The 13,870-nt window shown below is 45.2% G+C and overlaps 1 protein-coding gene across 1 annotated transcript; it reads left to right on the top strand.

Moving 5' to 3' along the window:
- Positions 1 to 41: 41 nt before the first annotated feature.
- On the top strand, positions 42 to 7,533 carry LOC129820989 (tripartite motif-containing protein 45-like). Its single transcript, XM_055878179.1, has 6 exons — positions 42 to 931; positions 1,154 to 1,905; positions 3,282 to 3,411; positions 3,645 to 3,759; positions 3,873 to 3,999; positions 4,453 to 7,533. Exons 1-6 carry the CDS (start codon positions 438 to 440, stop codon positions 4,638 to 4,640), a joined length of 1,806 nt encoding a protein of 601 aa, XP_055734154.1. The 5' UTR covers positions 42 to 437; the 3' UTR covers positions 4,641 to 7,533.
- Positions 7,534 to 13,870: the final 6,337 nt, after the last annotated feature.

Here is a 13,870-nt window from a genome sequence, read left to right as displayed (position 1 = left end):
GGATATTCTGTCATTCTGTCTCTGCTGAGTTGAGGGGCCTGGGACGTCGTTTAGTTCTCTGCTTCAGATCGGGTTCAACTTCAAACCACGCCTGGGGGTGTAAAGGCTGTTTTTCATTGGACTGGAGAAGAGGGTTTCAAGTTTCAAGGAAAAGAGAATGTACCTAGTGTGGAGTTTTACGGAAGAAAAGTTGAGGGTGTAGGAAACAGTGTAACAATAGTTATAGGCCTATGTAGTCCTACACCGAATGTTATTTTGTAGTTACGGTATGTATGCTGGGGTTTTATGTTGCCTACTAACGTTAACTGTAACCTAGGCTACTGATGTAGTTGCAAATTGGTAGCCTAGGTCGATTTCTGACACCGGTATTTTTTATTCTTAAACAAAATCCGGCAACAAATTGTTTTGAAAGAAACAAGACAATACTATAAAACACAATGTCACATTGTGACCAAATTTTGGGAAAAGATGTGGATTCCTCGCCAACCGCGACCACAAACTCGAGCTCTAAAAACGGAGATAACGGGGACGTCGTGATCAATGCGAGGGCAGTGTGCCGCGTTTGTAAATGTTTATATCGCGAGCCTAAAATTATGCAGTGTTTACACACCTTCTGCGCAGACTGCGTTCGTCAACTGGAACCATTTTCGGTGTCTTCGGGAGTGCACAATGGTAAAGCGGTCCCTCTGGAAGGCGAGCCGCCCTCCTCTGCCGTCACCGTTCTCTGTCCGGAGTGTGACTCCGAGGTGGACATCCCGTTGTCCGGAGTGGACGGGCTGACCACTGACCACTTGGCCCTGGACGAAGTGTTTCTGGAGACGCTGATGAGCAAGAACTCTGTGGTATGCGACTTGTGCAACGACGGGGACGCAGAGAAGCGTTGTGAGGTGTGCAGTGTCAACCTCTGTGAGTTTTGTATTCAAGCACACAGGTGAGTGCAAAAAAATATATTTATAACTCATGTTCAATGTTTCAACATTGTTGCAAGTTAACTAGTCTAGGATTATGGTTTGGTTCCCGACTTCCATTTAAGCTATGAGCTGGCTACTTTTATTTTATTACATGATAGCTGTAGGAAGGTAGGCTACATGCAATTACAGTGTAATAAAGTGGAACCTATGAGTTCACAATCTCCACCTTCTTTCCTCCCCAGGAGACAGAAGAGGACGTCGTCTCACACAGTCCAGTGTCTGGAGGACCTGAAGACCCAGGGTTGTCTCTCTCGGCCCGTCCTGTGCTCTCTCCACCCTGGCCAGGAGCTGCGTCTCTTCTGTGAGCCCTGTGACCTACCTGTCTGCCTGGAGTGTGCCGCCACCTTCCACCGCGACCACCGCTGCCTCCCCACACGTGATGTCATCGATCGCCATGGGGGCCGTATCCGGGATTTGGTTACCGGGCGCCTGCGGCCACGGCTGGACCAGCTGGAGGAGTCACTGCGGAAGGTGGACCTATCCCAGGAGGCCTTGCAGACCAGGGTGGATGCGGCGGTGGACGAGGTGCGTTCCTTCGCACGAGGCTACGCTAGCGCTGTGGAGTCGCACTGCCTGTTGCTGCTACGGCGCTTAGAGGAGCTGGGTCTGCAGCGCAGGAGTCATCTCCATCTGCAGAGGGCGCAGCTGCAGCAGGCTCTGTCGGACACCCGCGGGGGGGTGGAGTTTGCTGAGCGGCTGCTGACGTGCGGGTCGGATGCAGAAATCCTCAGTGCTAAGGACGTGACCCTCCGCAGGCTGGCTGTCTTGATGGAGACAGGCTACAACCCCCCCCCAGAAACCGCCTGCCCCGATGACGGGAGCAGTATTTGCTTCCTGCCACGGGAGAGTGCAGGCGAGATGGCGGGGTACCCGATGGTGGGGGTGATCCACACCAAGACCCTGGAGCTCAGCAGGTGCACCATTGAAGGGGAAGGTGAGACCCCAACCAAGGTCCCGTCCAGAAACAACCCTTAGCCCCTATGCCCTATTTCCCCTAGCCCCTAATTCTTAGGCAGGTCTCCTGTCCCACTTTTAACAACCCTGAAGGCAACCTCTTTAACTATATTTAGGAGATGCTCTTTTACAACAGACCTACATACGCACGCATGCATGCATGCACAAAAAGGAATTGTTAATATTATGTAATTACAGTATTGCTGCTGTATGTACCTATAATTTCACCACTTATTAGATAACCTATAGCCACACACACACGCACGCACGCACGCACGCACGCACGCACGCACACACACACACACACACACACACACACACACACACACACACACACACACACACACACACACACACACACACACTCAAACAGAGCCCTTAGGCAATTATACAGTATGTAAAGGATAAGTAGTGGATGACATTCCTGGTCTTTATGGAAACATTTCAAGTGGCAGTTATTTGCTTTGTCAAAACACAGGTATTTGAGATATACCCCTCACTCATTCACTCACTCACTCACTCACTCACTCACTCACTCACACACACACACACACACCGCTCTGTAGCAGCATGCCCACTGTGCTATTCCCTGCTGTGGCTAATGTTTGCCTGCTGAGCTGAGCTGGAGATGCATGGCTTCAGCAAATAGAGACTCTCTCTGTGTCAAAGTCAACTGCCACTAGTCGTATTCATTTAAATGTATGGACAGATGTCAATCCATAAAGCAGGTGTGTGTGTTTTGTCTGTGCCTACTACAGGGCCTTGGAGAGTGTTTGTGATAAGAGTTGGAAAAGAGAACCTGCAGCACATGTCACTGTTTCTTTACTTCCCCAGTTTCTGGGCTTAAGGATATAGATGTTATAGGATTGGTGCCCATGTTTAGCGTTTATAAACAAAGCTGTAGATTACACAAGGCTGTAGTATCTACACATCAGGAAATACAGGCTTAAGCCACTCTTATCAATCATACAGTATTTACAAATGTGTGCCCATGTTAAAACCACACAGGCTCTGTGATAAAAGATTGAAGTCAGGGGTTTGGCCCACTGTAGTGTAGGACATGTCAAACAGTAAATTGTGTGTTAAGAGCAACAGCTGCTGGTGCAGTGTGACAGGGTGCATGGCTGTCACCAGAACACACACACAAAGCCACACCACCAGTGTCTAGATCAGTGTGGCTTTATGTGCTTATGTATAGACAGAGCGTTCTACTCAAGCGCTATCCTAAAAGGTCTTTCAGGGGGAAACAATCTTTGTCAGCTCTGAGAGGGAAGAAATACGTACGTGTGTGTCTCTGTTTGTGTGTGTGTGTGTGTGTGAAAGAGAGACTGACCTTTAACCTGTCCCTGCCCCCAGGTCTGCAGCGTGGCAGGGAAGGCCAGAGAGGGGAGTTCACCCTGGTGTGTAGAGACTCGGCTGGGGAGCAGATGGGTCGTGGAGGGGAAGCTGTCCTGGTCAGTATGGTCCACAAGGAGAAGAAAGACTGGTGAGGAACCAGATGATCTGCAGCACACACATCTACCAAGTTCTCTGTACTACTGGGTGTGCCGGGTTTCTGATCTAATTGAGCTAATCTTGATGATCATTTGTTATTGAGTCCGGATCATTATGAGATGATGCTGTTATAAAGGGGTCATACATGCTTTGTAAGTTGTACCATGCGTTATAACTACATCATCAAATATATCTGCTGCTGTTAATTACTTGTGTCCTCTGCAGCAGAGTGGAGGCGGTGGTGGTGGATAACAGTGATGGCTCCTATACTGTCTCCTACACCCCCATGGAGCCAGGGGCCTACTCTGTGTGGGTGTGTGTCAAGGCCCTACATGTTAAGGTACTGTACAGTATTTGATAATGATAATGACGGTAATCATGACAATCAGGATTTAGTAATAATACTAGTAAGCAGGCTTACTTAATGACCCTGGCAATCGCTTCACCCTCCAGGGTTCCCCCTTTGTCCTGAATGTGAGGAGACAGGTCCGGTGGCACCGTGGAACGTTCCACTGCTGTTCCTTCTGCTCCAGTGGGGGTTCTAAAGAGGCCCGTTGTGGCTGCATGGGAACCATGCCAGGTAGGTACAGCAGAGTACAGGGTACTTGGCTAGGTATGTTTAAAATGGGATATATAGGCACGCTGAATAGGAAATATACACTTATCTGCAGAACTCAATGGCAAGGCCACATCTAGTACTGGTGCAGGGAAAATGCTAGGTATGTCCTCTAGGGGCAGTATGCCAAGTATGTGCAGCAGAGTAAAGGCTACTGAAGGACCAGTACGCTAAGTATGTGCAGAATGGGAAATGTCACATCAGGTAACAGTAACTCTTTACGGCTCTGTGTCTGTCATTATGTCCCCCATGACATTATGCACCAGACAGATTTACTAAGCGTTTGCAGATGTGCACCTGCTATTTTCCAAAGTGAATAAAACACAGACGGTCATGGTAGCTTTGCTTTTCATCTCTTACTCTGAAAATATCAGGTACAAAGTATGAATAGTACTTTCGCTTTTTGTGTGTGCACAGGAGGGTTCCAGGGCTGTGGTCACGGCCATAAGGGTCACCCCGGTAAGCCCCACTGGTCGTGCTGTGGAAGTACGGTGGAGGCCTCAGATTGCCTGCCACAGAGTGTCATAACGGCAGTGGGGGGAACAATAACAGCAGTGGGGGGGACAGGCTCGCCCCGGGGCCACCTCAGGACAGTGGAGCTCTGAGGGACAGGGCCAGGACACCTCTACCCCCACCAGACATCATGTGTCTACGAATCAACCCTTTCAGATGATGAACGAAATACTGAGAAAGAAGTGGGACAGTGTGGATAAATGTGAGAAGAAATTAATTAAGAAACAGTAAACTTGAAAGGCCGCAGCATTACTTATGAATTTCTATTTTCAAGCTGTAGATTTTATACACACTACACAAAACAATATTTGTTGTGATCCGCTACTGTAGCTAACTATTCTGTCGTTTCTATTGTTTTGCATGTGCATGTTACATCACAAGACTGACTTAGTGCATTTCATGTATTTGAAAGACCATTATTTATATTGTGAAATAAATAACACTGGAATAACTTAATATGTCGTACAATATTAACAACAGTTATGAGGTTTCTATCCTGAATACAAAGCATAACATACAGTTGAAGTTGGAATTTTACAGTTTACATACACCTTAGCCAAATACATTTAAACTCAGTTTTTCACAATTCCTGACATTTAATCCTAGTAAAAATTCCCTGTCTTAGGTCAGTTAGGATCAACACTTTATTTTAAGAATGTGAAATGTCAGAATAATAGAAAGGAGAATAATTTATTTCAGCTTTAATTTCTTTCATCACATTCCCAGTGGGTCAGAAGTTTACATACACTCAATTAGTATTTGGTAGCACTGCCTTTAAATTGTTTAACTTGGGTCAAACGTTTCGGGTAGCCTTCCACAAGCTTCCCACAATAAGTTGGGTGCTCCTGACAGAGCTGGTGTAACTGAGTCGGGTTTGTAGGCCTCCTTGCTCGCACACATTTTTTCAGTTCTGCCCACAAATTTTCTATAGGATTGAGGTCAGGGCTTTGTGATGGCCACTCCAATACCTTGACTTTGTTGTCCTTAAGCCATTTTGCCACAACTTTGGAAGTATGCTTGGGGTCATTGTCCATTTGGAAGACCCATTTGCGACCAAGCTTTAACTTCCTGACTGATGTCTTGAGATGTTGCTTCAATATATCAACCTAATTTTATTTCCTCATGATGCCATCTATTTTGTGCAGTGCACCAGTCCCTCCTGCTGCAAAGCACCCCCACAACAAGATGCTGCCACCCCCGTGCTTCATGGTTGGGATGGTGTTCTTTGGCTTGCAAGCCACCCCATTTTTCCTCCAAACATAACGATAGTCATTATGGCCAAACAGTTCTATTTTTGTTTCATCAGACCAGAGGACATTTCTCCAAAAAGTTTGATCTTTGTCCCCATGTGCAGTTGCAAACCGTAGTCTGGCTTTTTTATGGCAGTTTTGGGGCAGTGGCTTCTTCCTTGCTGAGCGGCCTTTCAGGTTATGTCGATATAGGACTCGTTTTACTGTGGATATTGATATTTTTGTACCTGTTTCCTCCAGCATCTTCACAAGGTCCATGCTGTTCTGGGATTGATTCGCACTTTTTGCACCAAAGTACGTTCATCTCTAGGAGACAGAACGCATCTCCTTCCTGAGCGGTATGACGTCTGCGTGGTCCCATGGTGTTTACACTTGCTTACTATTGTTTGTACAGATGAACGTGGTACCTTCAAGCGTTTGGAATTGCTCCCAATGATGAACCGGACTTGTGGAGGTCTACAATTCTTTTTCTGAGGTCTTGGCTGATTTCTTTAGATTTGTACATGATGTCTAGCAAAGAGGCACTGAGTTTGAATGTAGGCCTTGAAATACATCCACAGGTACAACTCCAATTGACTTAAATGATGTCAATTAGCCTATCAGAAGCTTCTAAAGCCATGACATCATTTTCAGGAATTTTCCAAGCTGTTCAAAGGCACAGTCAACTTAGTGTATGTAAACTTCTGACCCATTGGAATTGTGATACAGTGAATTAATTATAAGTTAAATAATCTGTCTGTAAACAATTTTTGGAAAAATGACTTGTGTCATGCACAAAGTAGATGTCCTAACCAACTTGCCAAAACTACAGTTTGTTGACAAGAAATGTGTGGAGTGGTTGAAAAACAAGTTTTAATGAATCCAACCTAAGTGTATGTAAACTTCTGACTTCAACTGTATATACTTCCTAATACATTTAGTAATTGTTTAGAATACACAACAGGGTGATATTTAGTTGTCACTGCGGTTCCTCTCTCCGCCACTGTATGGCAGTAGTGGGCTATTCACTCCTACTTCAGCCCATCATACCATCTCAGTATTGGAAATATTCCATTAAATACGAGCTACTTGGAGAATCCTTATTAGTGGGGACAGTGCCTAATCAAGTGCAATACCTATTTAATTACGCTATATTGGAATTGAGTAATAGTGCACTGGCTGTTCTCACCAGATGTAATGTTTAGCTGGTTGTACAGTTGTTGTTGCTGCCTACGTGGAAGCTGTACCACTGCATGTTGGTTGAAACGCTGTTTGACTACTGGTGTTAGACTTAACAAAATGCACTCTCACCCTCCCTGAGGGAGCTGACCCTCCTCTGTACAGTTGTTTAGTGGGGTCAGGGAGGGGTTAAAGATCATTAGAGATGATGATGATGAAGGGTTGGATCAAAAACAGACCTCTGCTACCTGATCTCTCTGAACAACTGCCCCCACCTCTTACATAAGAACACATACACACCAAGTGTTGAAACCACATTACAGTGGTGTCAAGTACTGAAGTTAAAATACTTTAAAGTTCTACGTAAGTAGTTTTTTTGGGTATCTGTACCTAACTTTACTATTTATATTTTTGACAACTTTGACTTTTACTCCACTATATTCCTAAAGAAAATAATGTAATTTTTACTTCATACATTGTCCTTGACAACCAAAAGTTCTCGTTACAATTTGAATGCTTAGCAAGACAGGAAAATGGTTTGAGTGTTGGAGTGTGCCCCTGGCTATCCCTAAATAAAAAAAAAACAAGAAAATCGTGGCGTCTGGTTTGCCTAATATGAGGAATTTGAAATGATTTATACTTTTACTTTTGATACTTAAGTATATATTAGCAATTACATTGACTTTTGATACTTAAGTATATATTAGCAATTACATTGACTTTTGATACTTAAGTATTTTAAAAACCAAGTAGTGGACTTTTACTTGAGTCATTTTCTATTAAAGGTATCTTTACATTTACTCAAGTATGACAATTGGGTACTTTTTCCACCACTGCAGTTGACTATTAAACCATAGTTTTAGGACTGCAAAGTGGACCCAGGAGAGAAGGGGTTTATGTCATGCCACATTAAACTCTTTAACCCCATGATTGAGAACTGAAGTAACGTGTCTTGTAAGCTTAAGAACCTCTTGTAATACAACATAACAGAAAAATGTGATGGAAAATAACTCTTAGTCCCCTATTGCTCTCCCCTCCCTCTCTGTCTTTCTCCCTGTATTTGTATTCCTTCTCTCACAAGGAATCTACCTGTTTCATTCACTGACTCCCTCTCATTCCCTTTCTCTTGGCTCAGCTGAGCTGACCATCATACTCCTGTCTTTCTCATCACTCCTGTGTGTGTGTGCGTTTCTGAGGCGATGACTTCATCTTTATCCCTCTCCTGTCAAGAGCTCGCCAAGTCACATCACCACGACAACCGTGTTATGACACTGTCTGACATCCCACTCTGATAGGCTCTTCATCTCAGGGCTCCAAGAGATGAGCCGCAATGTTCTTCATCATTGCAGAGGTTGAAATAGAGGTAATTTAAAAGAACATGAACCCAGAGCAGTTTGTAATTATAAATGTACAGTGATGGAATGCCAATGCCTTGTAGAGTCTGACCATGCTGAACTTTGAATAATTTAGTTTAATTCATTTATATTAGTTCAACCTAAATTATTCATGTGCATCGCAGGATCCACTTTCTAGCCCGAAATACGTAATATATTAGTCAATTCCCTTTGGACTAGATAGATACAGCACGCAGTCCAGATAGAATGAACCGAGCAGGAGGAATCCACTGCATTGTAGCTACTGCTCCATGGTGCAGTGAGCAGAGTCAGAGATGATTTTCTGTGTGTTTGTGACACATAAAGACTCCGACTATGGGTCACTCTGAACACAGTGTAACCTGATTTCACACAGGGGCCAGAGCCATAGCCATCACACTAATGTAGTTACATAGCTCTAAATGGACCCTACATCACACAGGAGAGTGGAGTGCCCAATGGTTATCTCCAGGCAATAATGTGAACCTGGCCATACAGGACTTAACGTACAGAAATCTTGGGGCTAAAAGAGGTGTGTATACAGAGTTCCTGAATACTACACAGTTTAATTACCCCCACACTGTTCTGACTGACTGAGTCACCAACAGCATATTTTCTGCCGCAGCGTGGGAGCTCATCCTCTTACCCTTGTCCCGGCCCAGATCCCCAGGGTGGTATGATGGTACTCTACGCTGTTGACTGGGTTTAAACTGTCGTAATTCACCCTCCCGTTCACACGGCGCTCCAAAGACAGATGCTGTTTCATTATGTTTACCTGCTGGATGTTGGCGTTTCATTTGCTGCACCAAGGCCTCATCTTTCTAAATCTTTATCTCCCTCACCACCAACCATCTCTTTGTCTCATTTGTTCTCTCGTTGTTTCTTTTTCCCTCCCCACTCTTTTTTTCCTCTCTTGAAGTGTTTGTAATGAGCACTTTGTCTTTGCTGCATTGTTTTATTGGGCTTGAAGTTCACCATGAATCCTCTCCAGGCCAATGATCCATAGCCCTCTGACATTGATAACCAGAGATGCAGTGAAGCAAACGGTCCCCCTCCCTCCGGAACTTGGCGCAGCTTTAAAAAAGCGTCAGTCCTTTTGTGTTTTAGGCAGAGAGCCACCCGCACAGTGTTTTAAATGTACTGTCACGTTCCTGACCTGTTTTGTATGTGTGTGATGGTCAGGGCGTGAGTTTTGGGTGGGCAGTCTATGTTTTCTGTTTCTATGTTGGTTTTGGGTTGCCTGGTATGGCTCTTAATTAGAGGCAGGTGTTTTGCGTTTTCCTCTAATTGAGAGTCATATTAAGGTAGGGTGTTCTCACTGTTTGTAGGTGGGTGATTGTCTCCTGTGTCAGTGTCTGTATGTTAGCCACACAGGACTGTTCCGGATTTTGTTAGTTCGTTCGTTTTATGTAGTCTGTTTTCCTGGTTCATGCGTTCTTCACGTTGTATGTAAGTTCGTGTCCAGGTCTGTCTACATTCGTTTATTTGTTTTGTAATTATTCAAGTGTTTGTCGTGTTTTTCCGTTTTGTCAATTAAATCATTATGTATTCACAACCCGCTGCATTTTGGTCAAATCCCTGCTACTCCTCTTCGGATGAGGAGAAGGAGGAAGCCCGTTACATGTACACTTTTTGAGCGAGCGTTCGTGACTCACATGATCCGTCTCCCAAAAAGGACTCTACATTGATTATGGCACACTCTGTGGAAAAAGTACCCAATTGTCATATGGCACCACACCACTAATTCACTCAGTGAGGGGTGTCACATAAATCAGCTGAGTGGCCCTGTGGTGTGGACTGCAGAGTTGGGCCCGAGCTAATGGCAGCTCAAGGACCCACTGACGGACTCGGGCTCCCCTGACTCAGCAGGACGTGACCGCATTTCAAGATGGATTGACTTCATGTGTCAAGAAATGCTTACTCCGGCCCCCTCATTGACATACTGTAAAATAGGCAGACATAACAACACTAATGACAACACAATCATTATCACAACTTATACTGTCACTAGCCTCAGTGTGAATAGTTTCAGACTTGGGAGAAACAGTGAGCAGGAAAAACATTTTGTCTGGTAGTCGGGACAAAAGTTGCACTCTGTAAACTGACAAATGATTAGGCTAATTGTTTCCACACAAAATGTATTTCTACAAAATTAAAATGTAAAAAAAACATCCACTTTCCCATAATTCTTCCGAGGCCTAAATGCTCCCGTACCTTAATTTAAGACCTTGCAAAGAAGTCTCGGAAATCACAGACCTAGGCCAACATTGTTTGTGTTCCCCTGCACAGAATTTGCATGCATCAACCAATGGTTGCATGCCACATCATCGACTGAGCCGTCAGGTACCAAATTACTATACAATATGATGTGGTTAGCTGATACGTAAAATACCTATCCAGGCGTTGTAAGATCTGGCATTCGTCAGCAAAGTAGGAGCAGGGAAACACGACCATTGTTAACATTGTAAGAGGCAACCCTTCTACCTAGTGTAGTGAGACTACTAAAGCAATTATTGCTGGATCCATACACTGAGTGTAGAATACATTAAGAAGACCCGCTCTTTCCATGACCAGGTGAAAGCTTGAATCCCTTATTGATGTCACTTGTTAAATCCACTTCAATCAGTGTAGATGAACGGGAGGAGACAGGTTAAAGAAGGATTGTTAAGCCTTGAGACAAAAAAGCCTTGGTTTCATGCATGTTAACATCAGAAGCCTCCTCCCTAAATTTGTTTTACTCACTGCTTGAGCATACTCCGCCAACCCTGATGTCCTTGCCGTGTCTGAATCCTGGCTTAGGAAGGCAACCAACATTTCTGAGATTTCCATTCCCAACTACAACATTTTCTGTCAAGATGGAACTGCCAAAGGGGGAGGAGTTGCAATCTACTGCAGAGATAGCCTGCTAAGTTCTGTCATACTTTCCAGGTCTATGCCCAAACAGTTCAAGCTTCTAATTTAAAAAATGAATCTCTCCAGAAATAAGTCTCTCACTGTTGCCGCCTGTTATAGACCCCCCTTAGCTCCCAGCTGTGCCCTGGACACCATATGTGAATTGATTGCCCCCAATCTATCTTCAGAGTTCATTCTGTTAGGTGACCTAAACTGGGATATGCTTAACACCCCGGCAGTCCTACAATCTAAGCTAGATGCCCTCAATCTCACACAAATTATCAAGGAACCCACCCGGTACAACCCTAAATCCGTAAACATGGGCACCCTGATAGATATTATAGCCTCCCGGTAGCCTCCCGGGTGGCGCAGTGGTCTAGAGCACTGCATCGCAGTGCTAGCTGCGCCACCAGAGTCTCTGGGTTCGCGCCCAGGCTGGGCTGGGTTCGCACCCAGGCTCTGTCGCAGCCGGCCGCAACCGGGAGGTCCGTGGGGCGACGCACAATTGGGCTAGCGTCGTCCGGGTTAGGGAGGGTTTGGCCGGTAGGGATATCCTTGTCTCATCGCGCTCCAGCGACTTCTGTGGCGGGCCGGGCGCAGAGCGCGCTAACCAAGGGGGCCAGGTGCACGGTGTTTCCTCCGACACATTGGTGTGGCTGGCTTCCGGGTTGGAGGCTCGCTGTGTTAAAGAAGCAGTGCGGCTTGGTTGGGTTGTGCTTCGGAGGACGCATGGCTTTCGACCTTCGTCTCTCCCGAGCCCGTACGGGAGTTGTAGCGATGAGACAAGATAGTAATTACTAGCGATTGGATACCACGAAAATTGGGGAGAAAAGGGGATAAAATAAATAAATAAACAGATCACTGACCATTTACAATCCCACCGTACCTTCTCCTCTGTGCAATCCGGTTTCCAAGCTGGTCACAGGTGCACCTCAGCCATGCACAAGGTACAAAACGATATCATAACCGCCATCGATAAAATACAGTACTGTGCAGTCATCTTCATCAACCTGGCCAAGGTTTTCGACTCTGTCAATCACTGTATTCTTATCGGCAGACTCAACAGCCTTGGTTTCTCAAATGATGCCTCGCCTGGATCACCAACTACTTCTCAGATAGAGTTCAGTGTGAAATCGGAGGTCCTGTTGTCCGGACCTCTGGCAGTCTCTATGGGGGTACCACATGGTTCAATTCTCGGGCCGACTCTTTTCTCTGCATATATATCAATGATGTCGCTCATGCTGCGCGAGATTCCCTGATCCACCTCTACGCAGACGACACCATTCTGTATACTTCTGGCCCTTCTTTGGACACTGTGTTAACAAACCTCCAAACAAGCTTCAATGCCATACAACATTCCTTCGGTGGCCTCCAACTGCTCTTAAACGCTAGTAAAACTAAATGCATGCTTTTCAACCATTCGCTGCCCGCACCCGACCGCCCGACTAGCATCACTACTCTGGATGGTTCTGACGTAGAATATGTGGACTACTATAAATACCTAGGTGTCTGGCTAGACTGTAAACTCTCCTTCCAGACTCATATTAAACATCTCCAATCCAAAATGAAATCTAGAATTGGCTTCCTATTTAGCAACAAAGCCCCCTTCACTCACGCCGCCAAACATACCCTCGTAAAACTGACTATCCTACCAATCCGCGACTTCGGCAATGTCATTTACAAAATAGCCTCCAACACTCTACTCAGCAAACTGGATGCAGTGTATCACAGTGCCATCCGTTTTGTCACCAAAGCCCCATATACCACCCACCACTGCGACCTGTATGCTCTGGTCGGCTGGCCCTTGCTACATATTCGTTGCCAGACCCACTGGCTCCAGGTCATCTATAAGTCTATGCTAGGTAAAGCTCCGCCTTATCTCAGCTCACTGGTCACGATAACAACACCCACCCGTAGCACGCGCTCCAGCAGGTATATGTCACTGGTCATCCCCAAAGCCAACACCTCCTTTGGCCTCCTTTGGCCACCGATCGCTGCAGCTGTACATAGCCCATCTGTAAATAGCCCATCCAAACTAACTACCTCATCCCCATATTGTTTTTATTTACTTTTCTGCTCTTTTCCACACCAGTATTTCTACTTGCACATCATCATCTGCACATCTATCACTCCAGTGTTAATTTGCTAAATTGTAATTACTTTGCTACTATGGCCTATTTATTGCCTTACCTCCTCACACCATTTGCACACACTGTATATAGACTTTCTTTTTTCCCCTATTGTGTTATTGACTGTACGCTTGTTTATTCCATGTGTAACTCTGCATTGTTGTTTGTGTCGCACTGCTTTGCTTTATCTTGGCCAGGTCGCAGTTGTAAATGAGAACTTGTTCTCAACTAGCCTACCTGGTTAAATAAAGGTGAAATAAAAATAAAATATGTAAGTTCCAGGTTTGTGTCAAGAACTGCAACGCTGCTGTTTTTTTCACACTCAATAGTTTCCGTGTGTCCACCATCCAAAGGACATCCAGCCAATATGACACAACTGTGTGAAGCATTGCAGTTAACCTTGGCCAGCATCCCTGTGAAATGCTTTCTTTTGACCAATCACATCTGATCTGATTATCAAAACACCTATTAGTGAAAAAATATGAGAATTGGGCTGCCTGTCTAAACGCAGCCAGAACAC

Source organism: Salvelinus fontinalis, chromosome 23 (assembly GCF_029448725.1).
Source record: "Salvelinus fontinalis isolate EN_2023a chromosome 23, ASM2944872v1, whole genome shotgun sequence".
NCBI classification, from domain to species: Eukaryota; Metazoa; Chordata; class Actinopteri; order Salmoniformes; family Salmonidae; genus Salvelinus; species Salvelinus fontinalis.
This window is presented reverse-complemented; position numbering and strand designations above follow the sequence as displayed.